Source organism: Ovis canadensis, chromosome 12 (genome assembly GCF_042477335.2).
Source record: "Ovis canadensis isolate MfBH-ARS-UI-01 breed Bighorn chromosome 12, ARS-UI_OviCan_v2, whole genome shotgun sequence".
Classification (NCBI taxonomy): domain Eukaryota; kingdom Metazoa; phylum Chordata; class Mammalia; order Artiodactyla; family Bovidae; genus Ovis; species Ovis canadensis.
In genome coordinates this window covers 55,398,931-55,422,297 of record NC_091256.1, presented here as the reverse complement: position 1 = coordinate 55,422,297, position 23,367 = coordinate 55,398,931, and the positions used below count along the sequence as shown (strand labels likewise).

The 23,367-nt window shown below is 39.7% G+C and overlaps 1 protein-coding gene across 3 annotated transcripts in view; it reads right to left on the bottom strand.

Annotated features, from left to right (window-relative positions):
• Nucleotides 1-23,367, bottom strand: part of RERE (arginine-glutamic acid dipeptide repeats) — a 420,891-nt gene that overhangs the window by 232,109 nt on the left and 165,415 nt on the right. For all 3 annotated transcript variants that reach the window (XM_069545778.1, XM_069545780.1, XM_069545779.1), the window contains exon 3: nucleotides 2,674-2,744. In XM_069545778.1, coding sequence (XP_069401879.1) covers nucleotides 2,674-2,744 — 71 coding nt within the window. The remainder of the gene's footprint in view (nucleotides 1-2,673; nucleotides 2,745-23,367) is intronic.

Below are 23,367 nucleotides of genomic sequence, written 5' to 3'. Positions count from 1 at the left end.
AACAAAACCCTCAGTGTACGCTCAGCCACATGGTGACAGAGAAAAGCTGGGGGAGTGCAGCAGAAGAAAAGGCTTGCCGCTGTGAGCCCAGGCTCTTTCGGATAAGGTCAATGGAGAGCTCCTCCAGCTGGCCCAAGAAGGGGGCCCTTCACGGAAAGAAAACAAGGAGGGTAATCTAAGAATCCAACAGGAAGAAGCATCAGTGCAGCAAGACTCAGGGAGACAGCTCACTTTCTCTCTCTGCACAGCTACTCCAAACCTCTGCTTCAGCTTCCTCCCCTACAAAAGGCCTTCCCCCAGTGCCTCTGATGGTCCCCAAACACACCTTGTACTCAGAAACTCACCATGATAAAAGGACTGATTCTAATTTATGGTATAAACAAAGAAAGACATCTCTCAGTTAAACCTCAAATCAGAAAAGATAAAACATGTAATTAATCAACAACATGTCAAAGCTGTTGGATTATTCCTTTCCACGGTTCCACCTGTCATGTGTGGCATTTGCTGTGTGCAAAACCAACCCTGGTTTCTTCTTTGCAAAATCTTGCAAAGAAACAAAGCACATTTCCTTCTGTTCATCTTTTTGCCTATTAGTTGGGTAAGCTGAAGGACAGAAAGTCTATGGTTATGTTCATCTGTGAGGTTATCTTTTCATAAGTGGTATTCAGAAACAAGGAAAGAAAGTGGGTAACCAGACAATAACTATATTCTTCCAGGAGCACGTATTTCTTCATCATCCTCGTTATTCTTACACAAAACAAAGAATACGTGCTGAATACAGAACTCAATCAGAAACACATCACATAGCATACGTGACTTAGAAAAAGGCATCTAAACCTATAGCACCCTACTTTCCACATCATTTTAATGTGCTGCACCAGACCAATCCTGACAACAGAAGCCTCAGCTTTTATTGCTGTTAATACCCTGAGCAATTACTACAGCTCAGCAGGAACCTCTGCCCCAAACAGCAGCTATCACACTGTAATCAGCATTTCATAAGAGATGCCGTTCAAACATGAAGGCACCTGCTACTGTGCAAAACGTGTACAAAAGGGACTCAGACTCTAACAGTTAAAAGAAAAACCTTTGCAATTTGATTCCACAGCTTTATCTTTTCCATGGTGCACTGGTATTACACATTTGGTAAAAATCACACACAAAGACAAGGAGCAGAGAGCAATGGCAGCACCACTAGCAAAAGCTAACTCTTCATGAAACAAGGCCGCCGCCCAGATTCACAGATGTCGGTGCAGCGTCTGTAAAAAAAATCTCTGGAAGGCAACATATAATAAACAGCAGAGACCTCTAAAAATGGTAAAACCTCATGTTGACATAAACTCTGAACAGAAAGCATTTGATTTACAAGATTAAACTGCAAGGCCACCTTGTGAAACAACCAGAAGGTAAAAGCGATCTATCAAAAATAAAGGAATCTTAGACATAAATGGCCTGTTTTACTTTGTTTTAAAGTAGCAAAACACATGTATTACTCATGTGATAATTTTTGAATAAAGAAAAGTAAATGGCAGGTAACTTTTTAACTCAATAGGATAAACTAATTGGACATTTAGAATCATTCAAAATGTGTTTTGTTTTTTTTTTTTACAAAAGAGATGCACAGTTCAGAATATCATTTTCCTTAGAGTGAAATATTACGTACAATGTATGTCAGAGCACAAGTGTTATCAGAAGTCACAGAGGGGTTTGGAAATGTGGCGTTCACAGACACTGACGTGTATCTCTACAAAGCTAAACAATTGGCATGCCTCTAAACCTAGGAATGCACACAGTGGCTCATAACCTTCAAGTACAAGAATCCTTTCTTATCATGTTTCAAAAGATCCCGAAATTACAGTATTTCACATTACAATGGTTTGAGGAAAATACTAAACAATAATAGTGATTCTTAACTATGTCTTGTCATTAAATAGGTTAATTTTAAAAATCACAGAAGCATATTGATACATTTGAAAAGGAGTTATACAGACATGTATAAGGTACATTTATTGAACACTGAGAATGTTTATTTACAGACCTCTGCAAACTCTCTACGAATACTGAAGGATCCAAAGTCCCCAGTCTGACAACCAGTGGACTGAAAGCAAGATTTCATTTCAGACGATCCCAGCACTTAAGTACTTATGAAAGGTTTTCAGTGAGAAAGTAGTGTAGCTATTCCATCATCAGGCCAGGCTTCCTTCTCGCAACCCCAACTCCTGGGAGACTCCCCCAAAAAAGGTTCAAGATACTCTCCATATTTGCTTAACATACCTAAGAAAGTATGCCACAGAAAATCATAATCTCTGACCCATTTACATTCTTTTTCTCTCCCCAACTCATCATGAAATCCCAAATTCACTTCACTTCAGGTTCTTCACAATGGCCGAGAAAAAAACCACTCAAGGGAATCTCTGAAATTGTTGTCAAAACAGTTACTAAGGGAATAAAAATTTCAGAAATATTTGTTTGCAGGATGAGCTTTCTAACATTCAATGTTACTAATACAAAGCTGCTTACTGCCTTACTGGAGTGTTGCAGTCACCAAGCAGTCAGCACTTTAAAGGTGAGCAGGTTACCAAGTCAACACGGAGAGAAGCAATCAACAGAGACAGCCGATGGAACTGGGAGAGAGCACAGAGCAGAATCAACAGCACGTGCAAAGATGCTTACCAGCTTGAAGTCTTGGATGCTACAGATGAAATATGGTGTGTTGGGCCTCCGACTCTCGATATACACACAGTCTTTAAAAGAAAAAGAAAATTTTAAACAATGTCATTTACCTTTAAGGAAACCAAGACAGGGCCCATAAAGCCACTGCATAAATAAATAAATAAATAAAAGCACATACCTTTTATAGAAAAAATTTTAAAGGTGATATTAAATTACAAATAATTTTAAGCTAAAGGGAAATAGCTCTTGAGTTCTTTTTTTGATCACTTGCTGATGATTTAAAGAACTGGTAAAGCCTCAGTTATTGTTCGCAGCAGCCCTGAAGAAGGGGAATGGGAATCCCATGGGATTATCCATAATCAGATGAAGAAACTTCGATAAAGGGAATTACTTACTCAAGTAATTACACACCAAAACAAAATCGTGAATATCTTATTCAGACAGATGCTCCCCATCTTCACAAAGACAAACAGCTTTGCCAACTACTGCTTTATTTTTAATAAATATTTTGCGAGGAAATAAATGAAATATGTGAAAAAGACTAGCTTGAACATGCTACTACAATAACCTTTTCACCCACACAAACAAAGAAAGAGAAAACCATCTACTATCTCATGGGTAACTTTCTATTAAATTTTAACCTAAACATATTTTACTTTCTAATCATAAAGAAAACGAAGGCAGCCAATCAGAAATAGAATGAAGTAAACCAAATTAGATTTTCCTCAGGGAAGAAGAGCACTTTCTTAAATTACATTTGACAAGGCAGTAGCTGGGTAATTATTTCTGATGCTCTCAACAGCTGGAGTCTAAAGGTTACTTTCTAAAATGACAGGCTAAGATATATTTGTTTTTTTTAGAAGTAATGATTTTAGGGGCAGCAGTGCCTATAAAGGAATATAAAAACTCTCCACGCTATAGCCCAAGATCATCACAAAGCACAGGACAGGAAAGTTTGTGTGCTATTTACTGAGAAGGAATGGCATCTGCTGTCAATCACATTTTCCAGGGAGAGTGACCACAATGCCCACACTTAAAATGCCATGTTTTATCTTCCTCACGACCCGTCACAACAATGACTTAGAATTTTCTCAAACCAGGCAGATTCCTCTGTTTCTCCAATTCATGCATGTTAAGAACACAACATACCCAGCCCCACAAGAAGCAAAGGTCTGGAGTCCCCAGTCCAGTGGAAATCCTAGTCCCACCACAGGCACCAGTAAGACCCACCAAGAGGTAGACCAGGAAGACAGAGGGGCACTTCCTTCCATTAAACTTTCTGAAAGACAGCAGGATTTTTGAGGCCCACAGTCATTACAGAAAAGGAAGAAATCTGAAAGTCAAACATTTAGGCATCCAGAATTTCCCAACTGATTTCTCTACTCAGATGTAGGCTCCAGAACAGCAATTCAATCTCTGAATGCACGCAAAATGGCAGTGCTGACTGAGCTTTCTATCTTGCGCCAAAGTCTAGGATGCTGGAAAAAAAAAGCTGCTCAATATTCAGACAACATCCATGAGCATGCTAATCACCTGAAGGGATGAAGAGAATTCTTCCCACTGTGGTAAATATTTCTCTTCCTAATCCTAATTTGGTATTCCAGTAAAAAAGTGAAGAAACCCATTCCTTAAATAAAACTGTAGCTCCAACTTGGGCAAATTTGGGAAAAATCCAAGGTTCTTAATTTCCTTGTTCCAATCCTTGTTGTATCCACCACCAGCACTTCAAATCTCCAGACATCCATTATTTATTCACCTCACTCAGTCTGAACACAAACCACAGCCCATACCCCTCTTCTTCCGATTGCCTCCCACCAAGGCACTATCTTTGGTCTTTCATAACCTAACACTGCATGTACGCTCAGTTGCTCAGTCAAGTCTGACTCTTTTCGACCCCCATGGACTGCAGTCCACCAGGCTTCTCTCTGTCCATGGAATTCTCCAGGCAAGAATACTGGAGTGTCTATGTCCTTCTCCAGGGATCTTCCCACCAAGGAATCGAACCAAAGTCTCCTGTATCTCCTGCATTGGTAGGTGAATTCTTTTACCACTGCACCACCTGAAAGTCCAACACTGTCATACCTAGCTTCTAGTCACTGACTTCAAAACTAACAGGTCCCTTCCTGACTAATGATCTCCACTTTCTTAAAGCTCATGTGACAAAAAAGCTTGTTGCAGTTAATGCTCTGATCACATATCACACCTTTCCTTCCCTAGGCTTCACTGTTCAACTGCACCAAAGCCCACAGCCCGACCACATCAAACCCTCTTTACTATTTTACTCTTACAAGCACCTGCAGCCATGAGTTACCTCCAGTGGCAGTGAATTCTCATAGCTCCTCTATAAAGAAGTATCTCCTTACCCTGATAAAATATTTCCTTAATATTGTATAAATATGTTGACAATTTACATCCACTGTGTAGTCAGTTATTTGGCAGTCAAGATGGTCTACACTGTCCACTATCAATTTTGAGCTAAAAAACTACTCATTTCTGCATTCTCTGTACTCCCCCAAAGGACTGATGTCTGATACTGATGTTGGTAAGCCTAGACAGAATCGAAGTAAATAACAGATGGTTAGATAATACGGATTAAGAATAACTCTATTCTTTTTACACACAAAAAAGCTTTAATATATATATATTATAATCAACAGAATCATTATTACTATAAACCCTTTATTTATAAAGACAAAGTAGCTATTAACATATATTTGGAGAAGGCAATGGCAACCAGTATTCTTGCCTGGAAAGTCCCATGGGCGGAGGAACCTGGTAGGGTGCAGTCCATGGGGTCGCAAAGAGTTGGACATGACTGAGTGACTTCACTTTCACTTTTCACTTTCATGCACTGGAGGAGGAAATGGCAACCCAGTCCAGTGTTCTTGCCTGGAGAATCCCAGGGATGGGGGAGCCTGGTGGGCTGCCATCTATGGGGTCGCACAGAGTCGGACACAACTGAAGCGACTTAGCAGCAGCAACATATATTTAAAAAGCTTTCCAGAAGAGGCAAGAGAATCTATATTCTTTCATTTCTCATTCAGTTCAGTCGCTCAGTTGTGTCTGACTCTTTGCGACCCCATGAATCGCAGCACGCCAGGCCTCCCTGTCCATCACCATCTCCTGGAGTTCATCCAGACTCACGTCCATCGAGTCCATGATGCCATCCAGCCATCTCATCCTCGGTTGTCCCCTTCTCCTCCTGCCCCCAATCCCTCCCAGCATCAGAGTCTTTTCCAATGAGTCAACTCTTCGCATGAGGTGGCCAAAGTACTGGAGTTTCAGCTTTAGCATCATTCCTTCCAAAGAAATCCCAGGGCTGATCTCCTTCAGAATGGACTGGTTGGATCTCCTTGCAGTCCAAGGGACTCTCAAGAGTCTTCTCCAACACCACAGTTCAAAAGCATCAATTCTTCAGCACTCAGCCTTCTTCACAGTCTAACTCTCACATCCATACAAGACCACAGGAAAAACCATAGCCTTGACTAGACGGACCTTAGTCAGCAAAGTAATGATACAAAGTTACCTCTGTTTAAAAAGCTACCATGGCAAACCAAATTGATCCAAAAATTATAAATCCAGATATGAGGTTCCAAACTACAAGGTAAGTTATATGTAAAACAGGTCATTGAATTTAGTTCAGTTGTGTCCGACTTCTTACAACCCCATGGACTGCAGCACGCTAGGCTTCCCTGTCCATCAACAACTCCCAGAGCTTGCACAACTCATGTCCATTGAGTTGGTGATGCTACCGAACCATTTTGTCCTCTATCATCCCCTTCTCCTCCTGCCTTCAATCTTTCCCAGCATCAGGGTCTTTTCCAAGGAGTCAACGCTTCGCATCAGGTGGCCAAAGTATTGGAGTTTCAGCTTCAGCATCAGTCCTTCCAATGAATATTCAGGACTGATTTCCTTTAGGATTGACTGGTTTGATCTCCTCGCTATCCAAGGGACTCTCAAGAGTTCTCTCCAACATCACAGTTCAAAAGCATCCATTCTTCGACACTCAGCTCTCTTGATGGTCCAACTCTTACATCCATACATGACTAATGGAAAAAAAATAGCTTTGACTAGATGGACCTTTGTTGGTAAAATAATGTCTCTGCTTTATAAAATGCTATCTAGGTTGGTCATAGCTTTTATTCCAAGAAGCAAGTGTCTTTTCATTTAATGGCTGCAGTCACCATCTGCAGTGATTTTGGAGCCTAAGAAAATAAAGTCTCTGTTTCCATTGTTTCCCCATCTATTTGCCATGAAGTGATGGGATCAGATGCCATGATCTTTGTTTTCTGAATGCTGAGTTTTAAGCCAACTTTTTCACTCTCTTCTTTCACTTTCTTCAAGAGGCTCTTTAGTTATTTGCTTTCTGCCATAGGGTGGTGTCACCTGCATATCTGAGGTTTTTGATATTTCTCCCTGCAATCTTGATTCCAGCTTGTGCTTCATCCAGCCCAGCATTTCACATGATGTATTCTGCGTATAAGTTAAATAAGCAGGGTGACCATATATAGCCTTGACGTACTCCTTTCCCAGTTGAACCAGTCTAATTGTCCATGGCCAGTTCTAACTGTTGCTTCTTGACCTGCCAATAGATTTCTCAGGAGGTGGGTAAGGCAATCTGGTATTCCCATGGCTTTAAGAATTTTCCACAGTTTAATGTGATCCACATAGTCAAAGGCTTTAACGTAGTAAATGAAACAGAAGTAGATGCTTTTCTGGAATTCTCTTGCTTTTTCTAGGAGCCAACAGAAGCTGAAAATTTGATCTCAGCTGCAAAGAATATAATCAATCTGATTTTGGTATTGACCATCTGGTGATGTCCATGTGTAGAGTCATCTCTTGTGTTGTGGAAGAGGGTGTTTGCTATGACCAGTGCATTCTCTTAGCAAAACTCTGTTAGCTTTTGCCCTGCTTCACTTTGTACTCCAAGGCCAAAGTTGCCTGTTACTCCAGGTATCTCTTGACTTCCTACTTTTGCATTCCAGTCCCCAATGATGAAACAGACAACTTTTTTTTGCTGTTCTAGAAGGTCTTGTAGGTCTTCAGAGAACCATGAAAAACCTTCATATCAACTTCAGCTTCTTCGGCATTAATGGTTGGGGCATTAGACTTGGATTACTGTGATATTGAATGGTTTGCCTTGGAAACGAACAGAGATCACCGTCATTCTTGAAATTGCACCCAAGTACTGCATTTCAGACTCTTTTATTGACTATGAGGGCTACTCTATTTCTTCTAAAGGATTCTTACCCACAGTAGTAGATATAATGGTCATCTAAATTAAATTTTCCCATTCCAGTCCATTTTAGTTCACTGATTCCTAAAATGTCGATGCTCACTCTTGCCATCTCCTGTGTGACCACTTCCAGTTTACCTTGATTCATGGATCTAACATTCCAGGTTCCTATGCAATACTGTTCTTTACAGCATCAGACTTTACTTCCATCACCAGCCCCATCTACAACTGGGTGCTGTTTTTGCTTTGGCTCAGACTATTCTTCCTGAAGCTATTTCTCTACTCTTCACTAGTAGCATATTGGGCATCTATAAACCTGGGGAGGTCACCTTTTCATACTCTTCATGGGGTTATCAAGGCAAGAATACTGAAGTGGTTTGCCATTCCCTTCTCCAGTGGACCACGTTTGATCTCTATCAGTATTTTGAACCTTGTATGTGAAAAAGATTGAGAATATCTTCAAAATTATCCTCGAAACTAAGTGACAAAACTTGAGTTTATTTATATAAATGATTACACTCAGAATGAACAAAGTCAGAGGTCATTAAATTCTTGACATGAACTAAAAATTTTAACACCATGTCAAACTTGCCATATGAATGGGGGGGAAAATACACTGCTTTGATCTGACTTTTCTAAGTCATTTTAAAAATAAAAGCATGAAAAATTATTCTTTTAAATTTTTAATTGTTTAAATTTTCTTTCTAACCCTTCCAGTAAAAAGAATAGGAGAATCCAACTACAAGAGAATATATTCTAAGAAGCAATTTGGAATTTAAGTCTCTCTCTTTCTCTCTCTCTCTCTCTCTCTCTCTCTCTCTCTCACACACACACACACACACACACACACACACGTCTATGTATTATTGCTTTTAATGATTTTCAAACAAGGTTGTGTGCATGCGTGCTAAGTCACTTCAGTCATATCTGACTCTTTGTGACCCTATGGACTGTAGCCCACCAGGCTCCTCAGCTCACAGGATTCTCCAAACAAGAACAGTGGAGGGATTGCTATACGCTTCTACAGGGGATCTTCCCGACTCAGGGACTGAACCCACATCTCTTACGTCTCCTGCATTGGTAGGCAGGTTCTTTACTACCAGTGCCACCTGGAAATCCTTCAAATAAGGTTAAAAAAGGCCAAATAATTCAGCAGTATTTTCCAACTGTCTCATTAATTAACCAGCTATTTAAGAAAGTAAATTGATATATGTGTTTACAGTTAGCACAAAAATAAAGTGCTTTTATTTGGGAAGGAAATGAGAATGTAAGTCAATAAGAATGTTAAAATCTCAGTTGAATATATGCCCAGTAACCTTTTAAAGCCAAAATGATTTGCCAAAAATTTTCATGTAATTTATGAGAGTGTGGATTGTCTGAAGCTGGTTAGAAAACTGGTTTCACTCCGTTGGATCAATGATCTTCAACCTGAAAATTCCCCATGGTCAACACAAGTACTGTAAAAAGAATAATAATAAAAAAAGAACCTTTAAAGAAGAAAAAGCAAGCTAGCAATTCTCAAAGAACTGAGCAAAACTGATGCGATCCATTAAGTGCATAATGCACATTTTCAAAACTGCCGAGATGAAAATGCATATTTACCAGATTGAGCTAATGGCTGCTGCAGGGCAAATATATATATATTTTTTTAATCTTAAAATCAGCAAGCCTGAAATGGGCCAGAAAAAAATGAGTGACGCTATTACCATCAATATCAATTATTCCAAACAACACATGATAACAAATTCTTCTCTTTACTAGAGGGTGTCTAGGAATGAAACCATGGGTCGAGGTTAAGATTTATTTTCTAACATGCAGCCTCTGCCTGGAAATTGATCACATGAACAAGTGAACTCAAATCCTGTGTCCATGATTTGGGCAATGATATTGAACTGGGCGATTCTGGCCATCTTTCACAACCTCAACATAGCTTTGTGTCCAAGAATCTCTTGTGCCATCTGCAAACAGCACAGCATTTGCTAAGCTGGAGAAGGAAGTCAGCCAAAACTCAAAGGCAGATTCTAGAGGCAAAGAAAGTTCTCTCTGCTTTTTCAACCCTCAACAAATCAGCAGGTTCATGAAAATAGAGCAAGAGTAGGGTCCTCTCATAGAGAAGGCAGTCTCCCCAGTCCAGTACTCTTGCCTGGAAAATCCCATGGACGGAGGAGCCTGGTAGGCTGCAGTCCATGGGGTCGCCAAAAGTCAGACACGACTGGGCAACTTCACTTTCACACATTGGAGAAGGAAATGGCAGCCCACTCCAGCGTTCTTGCTTGGAGAAACCTAGGGACAGGGGAGCCTGGTGGGCTGCCGTCTATGGGGTCACACAGAGTCAGACACGACTGAAGTGACTTAGCAGTAGCAGGGTCCTCTCAAGAGTAAAAACCACAGCCTGAAGCATCAGGCAGTTTGTCATCCTGAAACACAAAGAACCTGCCAGTATCCTTCTTGACAGCCTCCTCACAAGCACAGTGGACACTGACTGTTCACTCACCAGGCACACAGAGGGCAAGGCTCAGACTGGGGCTCTGGTCCAGGAAGAACTTCCTTCTCCGGGAACATATTTCTCCCTGTTAACCTTTGAAATACCTTCTCACCGCTCTGTGAAGCATGACAATGCCACCCTAAATAATTTCCAAAAGAAAACCTTTCCTTATAAAGAGTACTCATGAACAAAGCCTTTCTCACCGACAAATTCCAGAGACCCCAGCTAGGTGGCACAGCATTGGCCAAGGACTCTGACCCTTGGGACTACTCGGCTCTCTGGCTCTCCCCTCCCCTTACACAGGATTCCTCCACCCGACACACTCCAAACCACTCCATCAGCCAAAAGCAGTCTAACACTGCAAAATAAAGTCCACGAGCATCTTGCTAATTAATATGGATGTTAAAAGGCAATATTAATATCTTGCTAGTTAATATGGATGTTTCCAAATTTCCAACATACATAAGTGTGTGTGTTTGTACACTCACACCCATGAAATAACTCTGAAACCCCAAGACCCAAACCCCAATCCCAGCATACCATGTAGCCTCCTTCAGAGCCTCTCATCTTGGTCCCCTAGTCAAACCTGTCACTATACTTCACCTCTATAAACAATATACCGCCTTCGGTATGATAAACACTTAAAAACTATAGAGGAATAAATAAATTGAATGAAAATATTAAAACAGAAAAGAAGCTATATTAGATCCTAGCAATAAAACTATGCTCTTAAGCAATATCAACATAAACGATGCTGTTTTCTAATAAATACTTCTCTAAGAAATAACTCATTTGCAGGATGACCTACTTTTTTCTGCTAGATTCTTTTGTGGGGAAGGAATATTAGCATTGTCTGGGAATAGTGGAGAACTTAAAAGGGAAAAGAAAACAAAAACTGGGAAAACAGCACCTCTGTTAAAAGGAAATCTTGTTAGTCATTACCCCTACCCTATGTTTGACCCTGAAAAGAGTCACCAAAATTGGCTTAATAACATCTTCTTAAAGATTCTAAGATCTCAGGTAACACATATCCTTGGTTCTTTCCTTTTCAAAATTCCATGCATTCATTTGTCTACAAATTTCCAACTAGAACTACACAGTTTACAGACTTTTGTCTAGAAACAACACTGCATACATCTAGCCAATATTTACCTGTCTTTATCCTCATTGCTAACAGGAAACTAAACAGAGAAAAATCAAGCTGGCAGGTAGGAGGGGGTAGAGAAGCAGGTCAAAACCAACTAATCTCAAATTTGTTTAAATTTTCCATTTCACTCTCTCTCTTCTCTAGGAGTTAGAAAATCTTCTAAAGCATCAAAAGCTTAACAAATGATTCGAGACGATTATCTTTCTAACACTAAGAAGTAACGTTGATTGTTTTGGAATAACTGGTGTTGCAAGACCTCACCCCATTCCCAAATCAAACCCATGCAACTTGGACTTGAAAATTCTGTAAAACAAGAAAAAAAGCAAGATGATCCTGCCAACAGCAGGAATCTTATTAGTTATTCTGATATGCTAAATAAAAGTCATGGTTTGACACTCTTACTACTGAAGTAAAGAATATTTTAAGAACTCTCATCACTACATTTTATTCCAAAAGTGTTCCTTAAAAGCCCTCCTTGTGACCCATACTGAATCCCTACTATGGAAAAGACTCTAGCCAGCCTTACATCCAAACTCCAGTTAAATGATGCTGATCTCTCTAGTGGACGTGTAAAGAGCTTAGGTGCTGGAAGAGAACACAGGAAATCTAGAAGGGGAAAGGCATGCAGGGTTGGGAGGAGGGGGTGTCTCTTTTCAAAACCAGTGAGGGCCATCTGCCTTATGAAGCAGTGTCTCAGGGCAGCAGAGACGCAAAGGAAAGGAATTTCAAGAGCACTCTCATTCTTGCTGCCCTCCGACCCCAGTACCCTTTCTATTGCTTGAGAAGGCAGGTAACAAGTCTATTCACTCCAATTCAGTGAACCCTGTCAAAAATAAATTCTGCTATAAAATCCCTATTAAGCAGAGGATGACTGCTGGTGGAAATGTCCTTACCATAAAGATTACAACTAAAATGTGGCTGAAATACATACATTTAAGAAACCGACACAGAGAGACCAACACTTTCAGGAGCTCTGTGCCTAGCATTCACAGGAGAAAACAGCCAGTGACAGGTAGGTTGGAGTGAAGACGCTTCTCTTCCCACATGGCTGACAACAAACAAATTGCTAGTCTGATCTGCTGGGGTCACATCCTGCATAGGATTTCAAGCAACACTGCTGCTTTTCAGAAAACAATGAGCTGGGAGTCTAGGCTTTACAATAAATGGTTCAACCAATTTGCAGTGCTCACTGGAAATACACAGGAGAATTCACAATGCCTGGCTATAACTCTTATTTGGCAAATGATTATATTATAAACTGGTATCATTGTGAATCCATTTTCTTTACGGGTTTTCTGCTACTGTTTAATGGACTGTCAGTATAATTTAGATTTCATCAATTTAAACTCATTCAAGCCTGGCTCCTGATTGTACAGTAAATGGAACATATTTCTACTCAACGAAATTAATGACAGTTAATTGTAGTCTGCAGTTCCCAATTTTGTAAAAGCAACTGTTCCACAATTCAAGCATCAAGCTACAAAATTTCCCACACCAATTATTCTTTGTACTTTACAGGCATCTATATCTTACAAGCCTTCTTGGTAAGACGAATGTATGTGTCCTTTTAATATTTCTTCTCTCTCAAATATTTACTACCAACTTTCCAGAAAGAGTTAGGACCTAGATTATAACTAAAGACTAGGGAAATGAAAGTTTATCAGTCTCAACAGAGAGATGCTCAATTATTACAGATTTAAACTAGCAAAACTGAAAATTAAAATTTTCTACCTTATATATTCCTTTGCAAACTGCTGGACGATTTTCTTACGTATTTAAAATCAGTCACAATGCCAACAATAAGTGAAATTTATTAAAAGAAGGCTAAATGTACCATATGGATTTAGACATGTAAATAATGCACACAGTGCACAGTAATAAATACCATTACTGAACTGATACTCTGTTTAACGGAAATTTACTTCTGAGCTTTATTAACCAGATAACACAACAGTCCCATGAGTGATTTTTCTTTTTGAGTGACTTGACTTTCACCTAAGCACCCACATAGCTGTGTAAGAGATGTTTAAAAGAGGAACAACCATGCAAAAAAGCACCTTCAGAAAAACTTATCAAATCAAAACCCACACAGTAATAAGGTAAGCTTCGAGACTCTGCTGCCCCAAAACCATAAACACCAAGGTCACAGAGTGCCAGACTGCAACTCACACAAAAACAAGAGAAGGAAAACCACAGCTATCCTTTTCAGTCCTTTTTTCAGCTCGATATCTACATCCGCTCAGCTGGTTTTTAATTCTCCTATAACCATATTCCAATCATGTCCCATCCTCAGGCTGCTGCCCCTATTAGAGGTGCTCAACTGCAATTCCATCCAACCTCAAGTCCCAAATCAAGATTCCCATGGTCCTTCATGTCCTCCCCAATTCAGGCGGTACTGCCCACTTACTGCCTGTTTCTGACAAAGACCATCACTTGAATGAGTGTAATTTCTCCCCATAAAATGAAGGATCAAGGACTAGCATCCTGTCTCCTTTCGGGTCTTGCCTTCTCTTCACCTCCACAACACCTTGCACAAAGTTAAACAAGTGTGCTCTTCCATTATCAGCTGATTAATAAAACACTCAATACCACAGCTGACATCTACCAAACCCCAGGAAATTCCACTAGCTTACCCAAACAATATTACCATTTCAGCGGGCCTCAAATTTAATCATTTGCTTTGATTTATATAAACTCCTACGGGCAAGTGAAGCCTGTTCCCTGACTCTCTTACTCTACCCATACCTCTTCCCTTCTCCCTTAAATCATTACAGCTTTCATGTGGGGTTTTACTGTAGTTACTATTGGTTGGTCATGTCAAAAATTAAAGTCAAAGACTGAAGATATTTTAAGAATAATTTAAACTATCTAGTCACTTTCATGTGACTGAAGTACTGAGACCTCATATTTTCATTAAAGATCTTTAACTCACTGTGAATTATAAATAGCATTTTACAAGTATTCAACAGGTATTGGGTGGGGGAGAGTTTCACCTATGTGACAATTTCTAATTATCACCTCAGGATTCTACATGTAATAATTTTGCTTTATAACAATATATATATCATTATTAGGCTAAAAAGTATTGGGGGGAGGGTATTGGCAGGATCTCGCCTGATAATCTGCCATCCACCTGTCACTTTTATCATCAAAATTAGCAAAGATCTGAGCAAGGTGGCAGGATTTACAGTATCTAAATACCTCTTGATTCCTGAAATGTGATGAGAGATTTCATTTATCGTTCAAGACGAAGCAGCTCTGGATGCTCCATATGAAACTGTACTCAACACACTTCAGCAAATGAGTGCAGCTGCTCTGGGCCAATGTAACATTTAATGAGAGTTGTGCTTTTTGTAATTTGTACCTTGAAAAAAATCACGTTCTGAAACATCTGCTGAGACAAAATAAATCGGAACTTTGCGGGGGAAGGGGCACAGATGAAGACTTCATTTTAACCAAAGGTGGGTTGTGTGTATGCATGCCCAGTCGTGTCTGACTATTTGTGACCCTATGGTCTGTAGCCCGCCAGGCTCCTCTGTCCATGGGATTTCCCAGACAAGAACACTGGAGTGGGTTGCCATTTCCTCTTCCAGGGGTCTTCCGGACCCAGAGATCCAACCTGGATCTCTTACAATGCAGGTGGATTCTTTACCTCTTGAGTCATTGAGGCTTCCCTGGTAGCGCAACAGTAAAGAATATGTTTGCCAACGCAGGGGACATGGGTTCAATCCCTGAGTTGGGAAGAGCCCTGGAGGAGGAAATGGCAACCCACTCTAGTGTTCTTGCCTGGGAAAGCCCATGGACACAGGAGCCTGGAGGGCTATAGACCATAGGGTCACAAAGAGTCAGATATGACTTACTGACTGAGTGTGCACGCATGCTCTCTACCAGGCTCTTCCCCCAGGGATCTGCTTAAGCTAGTTGAACCAAAGTGGCAACAGGCAAATCTTGTCAAGATTACATTAAAGCTAAGAAAAGAAGATAAACATATTCTAAGGGAAAAAAATCATAAACTCACAATACATTCATACAGACTTACTGGCACCACCTTCTAAGTGCTACAGATACTGAGGTGAATAAAAACACTATCCTTCCCTTAACATGTTCACTATCTAATAATATTAGAATGAGAGAAAGTGCAAGTCACTCAGTCTTGTCTGACTCTTTGCGATCCCATGGAATACAGTCCATGGAATTCTCCAGGCCAGAATACTGGAATGCGTAGCCTTTCCCTTCTCCAGAGGATCTTCCCAACCCAGGGATCGAGCTCAGGTCAACTGCATTGCAGGTGGACTCTTTACCAGCTGAGTCACAAGGGAAGCTCAAGAATACTAGAGTGGGTAGCCTATCCCTTCTCCAGCAGATCTTCCCAACCCAGGAATTGAACTAGGGTCTCCTGTACTACAGGCTGATTCTTTACCAAATGAGCTATCAGGGAAGCCCATTAGAGCTAGACATCAAAACAAAAAATTTTATGTCTTTGATAATTTTAATTGTGCTTGTTTCTTACTCCCAGTGACAAAGATTGTGAGCTGTGTATAATTTCATCCTTGCCTTCCTCCTAAAGAAGAGCTGATGTTTAACAGGCCAATGGCCTCTCAGAAAAGAGACCACATTTGCAAGCTTCCCTTAAAGTTGGTATAGTCACATGACTAGATTCTGGTCATGGGCTATAAGTAGGCACAGTGTTTGAACTTCTGGAAACTGAATCCTGAGAAGAGGAGCCGCTTCTCTTCTTAGTCTTCCTGGTGGCCTGAATACAAACACACCATGTTAAGGTGGAGCACAAGATGGATCACAAGATGACTTGGGAACGGAGGCCACTCAGAATGGAGAAGCCAATTCTTTGATGTATCTAAAGAACCAGACCAAAAATTCACTAGTTTGCAATTCAGCACTTCCAGCCACTGTACACAAGTATCTCTAAATTATTTTGAAATTATCTCTAAATTATTATATATTCATGGGGAACTCTCAGGGAGTCCAGTGGTTAGGACGCCTCACTTTCACTGCCAAGGGCCCAGGTTCAATCCCTAGTTGGGGAACTAAGATCCCAAAAAACATGTAATGCAGCCAAAAACAAAACAAGTAAAAGAATGTCGAAAAATATAAATAAATGAACTATATTCATCTAAAACAATGATTTAGGGGAAATATTCTAATGTTTTTAAGTAAGGAAAGCTAGGAAGAAACAGATGACCCCAGCAAATGTATAGAAACACAACACTTAACACTCTTGCTGCTGCTGCTAAGTCACTTCAGTCATGTCCGACTCTGTGCAACCCCATAGACGGCAGCCCACCAGGCCCCCCCGTCCCTGGGATTCTCCAGGAAAGAACACTGGAGTGGGTTGCCATTTCCTTCTCTAATGCATGAAAGTGAAAAATGAAAGGGAAGTCCCTCAGTCTTGTCCAACTCCTATCGACCCCATGGACTGCAGCCCACCAGGCCCCTCCATCCATGGGATTTTCTAGGCAAGAGTACTGGAGTGGGGTGTCATTGCCTTCTCTGAACACTCTTGCTAGAATGACTCAAATAGCCTGAATGGACAACATAACGATTACGTTCCAGTGGGATTACGAATCAGGTCCTAGAGGCAGATGACATAAAGCAGAACAAAGCCCACATCTGCGGCCCTAGAGAGACGTCTCAGCTAAGTCAAGTTCTCCACATGACGCTACCCCAAGGAATCACAAGTAGTAAAAGATCGTTGCTTCTCCTACAACATGACCGGCATTTTGTGTGGAGGGTAGATTCATGGTGTCCTAAAGGCACCATTCAGGCCCCCTCCTTTCTCTTCCACTTTGATTTTAGGACTTCTTTAGAGAGAATATGTGGCTGCTCCTCCAACAAAAATACAAGGACCACTGATAACCAAATTTTCTGGAACACTATATAATTTATAAAAGTTAAGGCTGACCAGAATTCAAACTACACCAAGTTCTCAGAATACACCCAATATTTTACTTCACACTAGAAAGAAGACACAATGTCACAGCTTTACCTCTTAATTCCCACACCATTAACTGTGGATAAAAAACAGAGTGCACGAATGTGTCAGAGCCGTTCTCTGAGGTGAAGAGGTACTACCTAAAGATGACGATGAGTCTCCTGCTTTACCTAGAACATTTTTCCACCTTCAAAACCACAAACTCAGTCACTTGCAGAGGCCAAAGTCCTACAGTACACCAGGGCTAGTTAAAAAGAACTGTAATAGCAATTTATTAATAATCGCTACAGTCCAGATACACCCTCTAACTCAGAAATTTCACTTCTAAGAAAGTGAGCAGAAATGAATAAATATTTAGCAGTGTTGTTTATAATGGAAATAGCCTAAAATCCAGCTATATATAGCTAGTTATACTATGGTATCTATCGACTGATGTGGGTATGTCTAATGTTTCTGTGCATCATGGATGCCTTTAACTATCTATACAGTCAATCTCCACCAAAAAAAAAAGTTTTAAGTTCACAAAAACATGTATTGAAATATTTGTCACAAAATGAGGGAAAAATTGCAATGTAATACATTTACTTCTTTATAGATTTGTTAAATAATAACACTTACTAGGTTATTCCTCTAATAGCCTCCATAATTTCAAAGCAGTGAACGTCAACATTATTTTCAGATGTTTTTCTCTATGTGATGTCATAAGCATATCTGTAATTTATATTGGTGCAACAGGCACTGCAAGTATTACTATGGCTTACTGCCTACCTTCATAACTGAAATGAATGCTAACGGTCATTTTAAATGCAATAAATTAGTGAAAATAAAGATACAATTTGTTTATCCACTCAAGTTCACAGTTTCCTGAATTCTACTCAGTCACCTAGGTCATGGACCCCAGGTTAGAATTCCAGTTTCAATGAGAAGTAACAATGACTAATAATTCCTGACATGGCAATAAGTTCAAGACATGTTAAGTTAGAACAAAACAGTGAACAGCATAATCCTACACACACTTACTAAAGAAAGTGACCATACAACAAAATATTAACAATGACTTAGTGGCTTTACTTTTACATATCTGAATTTCAATTTTTTCCCTTAAAAAGAAAGTATTATTGTTCGCCAAAACCAAGGGGAAAAAATGCAGGAAGGAAAATATGGGTGAGAAATAAAAAGACCTATAACCAAATATTATAAATGCATTCATGGGGCAAAGGCGAAAAGCAGCAGGTAAATTCCAAGGAGAGAACATACAAATGGAGTCCCTCTAATCATTACAGAAGTTGAGTAACGGAAATGATGCAGAAAAGAGAGCTGAAAATCTGTATGTCAGTTTATCAGATGCCACAGCACTGAGAATCCTGGCAGCTGGGAGATAACAGAAGTAAAACACACGACAAAACTGATGGTCGCTACAACAACTAGCCTCCACGGATCCTGACCTGAATGCCAAATGCAATGTTTAAAAAGACTGCTCTCAGTGACGCCAAACATGCATTTTTCGGATAGCTGTAGCAGCCTCTGAAAGCATTCTAGCTTATGGGCCTGAAAGATAGTCCAGGTTTTTTCTTCCTCAAAATGCCTTTCTCGCCTGTACAGAGAGCAAACTGGAAATCAGGTCTCCATTGTCTAACTGGAAATATAAGACACAGAATTCTTTATAAGGAAGGAGCATAATTTCCCCAAGTCTAAGTGCTGCCAGAGTTAATTCTCAGATACAAACTTGAAAACTTCAGGTGTGAACAGAGGTAATTAAATCATAAATCACCACTTTTCAGTTCAACTGTTCCTGACAATATAAAAATACAACATATCAAATGTGACTTTTTGTGATCTTTTCTTTCCCTCTACTGAAGAGAAAAAAATTATAATTATACAAAGTATTAACATTCCCTCATTCAATTTGGTAACTGTACAGTATCTATGTTTTATAACACTAGCACCAAAGGGATGTTCAGGACAAGTAAAGTCTAAGAACTAAACACCCCTAATGACAATAATGGCCTTCTGCAGAGCGAACAGCTATGCATAGCTTTACAGATTAAAACATTAACGTAAAAGCTGAGAATGATGAAAAGCAACACACTGAAATAATAGTAAAAGCATGTATTATAAACTCAATCCATTTCTCCTTTTTAAAAGGGACTTACAGCCACAATCTAATGCCCCCCAAAACCGTATTTTCACTGCATCTCTACTGATCAGTGTAAGCGACAGCACACCATCTGTCAAGCACACAAAGAAAGCAGGACAACATCTACAGCCTTCCAACAGAACAGAAAACAACCCTATCTGTGCCTTTTACAGTTTGGTTCTCACATTTTACACATTACACTTACACATTATCACACTGGACATCACTGAAAAAGGCATTCCCTGAAAAAGCAGATGAATAAGGAAATTTAGAGGTATGTGAGAAAATAAATTTAAGGGTTAAATGAGTGAACAAATGGTGGAATATACTTCATATGAAACATACAGTATGCTGCTACCTAGCCAGTTTGAGTACATATTTAATGAAATAATGAAAAAGATTTAAAGGTACTGGATAATTAACACAAACATAATGATAAAGAGTCACTGTGTATGAATTTAATAGACTCAGTAAAGTGACTTTGGAAGTTTATCCATTTCCACACATTTTAAGCATTAACTTAAAATAAACAGGTGACTTACTGATCTTCCTCCATCTATTTTATGCTCTTTAAAATCCATTCTAAAGTGTATACTAACACAAGTGTATTAAGGAATAGAAAAGAAAAGCCTGTAATTTCTTTTTCTGATATTTAGGGAACTCAGCTCCAAATCAAAACTTAGGCACCCAGTAACTATTCTGAGATATTTAAACGTTTTGCAAAAGGGAAAGAAATCATTTTACACACATACATTTTAAAGTAATTCCAAGAACAATATACTGCTTCCTCTTTAAATTCATAGACATTATTTTTAATTGTGGAAAGTCTGGTTTTCTCAGCTGGTGAAGCTGTCAGAATAAATAGAAGGCAATATCTGGAAACTTGACAAACACATGGGTCAAAGTCAAATACAAGCCAATCTCCGTCAAGAATGAAGCCAAATTCCCGCATTTCTATTTAAATGATGTTATCCAACCTAAATACCACCATGCCACTTCAAATCAAAATTGTTTCCTTTCAAAAAGACCATTTTACAAAACTGATAGAGTATAACAGATTAAACAACTTTTTCAGCAATTTCCTCAGCTACCACAAAGCAAGCCATCAAAGTATAATTATAATAAAGGGAACATTTAACAATTAATTGAGCCAGGAAAAGCTAAACCTCCAGAGCTTAAGAGTTCAAACACTTGCTCACTAACCACAGGGCCAAGGATTTTAACAGAACTGCAGGAAATCTCAGTCCAATTAGACTCCAGGTAAATATAAATTTTGCTCCACTGTGATTGGGACTCTATTCGTCTCAGTCCACCAGGCTGATTTTAGTATCCAGCTTGGAGATTCAAGCAAAAGAACCCCTGCCTCCCACTGGATCTCTCCCCACACTGGTGAGTTATCCAGTTTTTCTAGGTGCCATTGGAACAGAAGTCACTGCAAAGCTCTTAGCTTGCTTTATACTGGACCAGTGACCAAGCAAGACTCCCCAACACACAGACACAGCTTCGAGGCAATAACACAACACCTCTGAAGATAGTCATGGTCTGTACCAGAATATAATGCTAACACCTTAAGTAACTGGCCTTCTTTTCTCATTCAGTTTCTATTTAGATTCTTTTTAGAGGATACCTACATACATTCTTTTAAAAAAAACAAACAAACACAGTTTCAAAATGCCACCATCCCAACAAACAGCTTATTTCTAAGGGATCATTTCATGACTTGTAGAGTTTGATAGGAAATACAAAAAGTTCAAATTTAATACCTAAATGGTCTCAACAATACAGACAAGTAAAAAGTATTTTTTAATTTAACTGGATAAGTGAAAGTAAATAATGATTTTTAATGTAGCATAAAACAGCAGGCGAGGGATGAATTTTAAGGATTACAGAAACAGGCAGAACCAGAGGCCAAGGCAGGAAACCCACACAGGTCGGCACCAAGGTCAGCACCATGGCCTACAGGTCAAATCTGACCCATGGCCTGTTTTTGTAAGTCCCGCAAGCAAAGAATGGATTTTACATTCTTTATTGGTTGGAGAGGAAACAAGAAAACAAAAAAAAGAATATTTTTTGACTTGCAAAAATTACATGAAATTCAAATTTCAGTGTATATAAATACAGCTGTATTGGAACAGCCAGCTCATTCACTTGTATGTTAGCCGTCACTGCTTTCATTCCACAAGAGCAGCTCAGTAGTAGCAGAGACTGTGCAGCCTACAGCAAATTCGAAAATACTTACTCTCCGGCCCTTTACAGAGTCTGCCAACCACTACTCTAGAAGTGCTTGCTAAACAAGCAGCTCAGCTGACAATGTAAAATTTACCCCACAGATCTTGCAAAAGGTCTCTTATTTACTAATGACACATATGCTCAGAACTGTGGTGTTGGAGAAGACTCTTGAGAGTCCCTTGGACTGCAAGGAGATCCAACCAGTCCATCCTAAAGAGATAGTCCTGAGTGTTCACTGGAAGGACTGATGTTGAAGCTGAAGCTCCAACACTTTGGCCACCTGATGAGAAGAGCTGACTCATTTGAAAAGACCCTGATGCTGGGAAAGATTGAGGGCAGGAGGAGAAGGGAACGACAGAGGATAAGATGGTTGGATGGCATCACCGACTCAATGGACACGAGTTTGGGTAAACTCCGGCAGTTGGTATGGATAAGGAGGCCTGGCGTGCTACGGTTCACGGGGTCGCAAAGAGTCGGACATGAGTAAGCGACTGAACTGAACTGGACTGATGCTCAGAAACTTCCTGCTATAAAATGCTCAAGAATTCTTCCAGTAGTTAGTATCAAGCATTCTGACCTGAAAATAACAAAAGAACCTTTCAGGCAATGCCTATGAGGATAAGAGAGTGCCTCTAGCACTGCCTCTCTAAGTTTCTTGTCACATTTTCCATCTGGGCTGAAAACTCAGCTCATTTTATGAATCTAGATCAGAGACGGCAAAGATTCCTACATTTGCACCCAAGAACAATGCTATCAACTGATTGGCGTACTCCTTCCAAACGGACTGAATTCAGCCTGGATCACTTGGAACAGGACATGAAATCCATCTGCCTTCTAATATCCAGGTGATCTATTCTTTTTGAACTTCTTTACCATTCATTTCTCCTTTATCCTTTTTCTTATACCTTTTTTTTGTGTGAAAACCATGTTGCGAACCTGACAGAGAAGACAACAGAGAAATGAAAGTGGAACGGGTATGCCTGCTCTCTGACGTGTGAACAAGACACTAACAAGTGACACACCATTAATTTTTAAAAAGAGGATGTTTTTAAGTCTCTGTCAAAATATTGAGTACATCTATGGCTGATTCATACTGTTGAACATACTACTAATGTATGGCAGAAACCAATACAACATTGTAAAGCAATTATTCTCCAATTAAAAATAAATAAATTTTTAAAAAATACTGAGTTCAAAGGCATTCTTGACAAGCCCTGCATCCTGCTCCCTTTTATCTACCTTCATATGAAAGCTTTAAAGGGACTTCCCTGGCCGTCAAGTGGTTAAGACTTTGCCTTCCAATGCAGGGGACGTGAATTCAATTTCCTGGTTGGGGAACTAAGATCCCACAGGTCTCACAGTCAGAAAACCAAAATATAAAACAAAAGCAATATTGCAACATCTTCAATAATGGTCCACATCAAAAAAAAAAATCTTTAAAAAATAAACATGCTTTAAACGAACTAGAAAGATGCAGATTCTACTGAGACATGCCCCACCCCACCCCCCA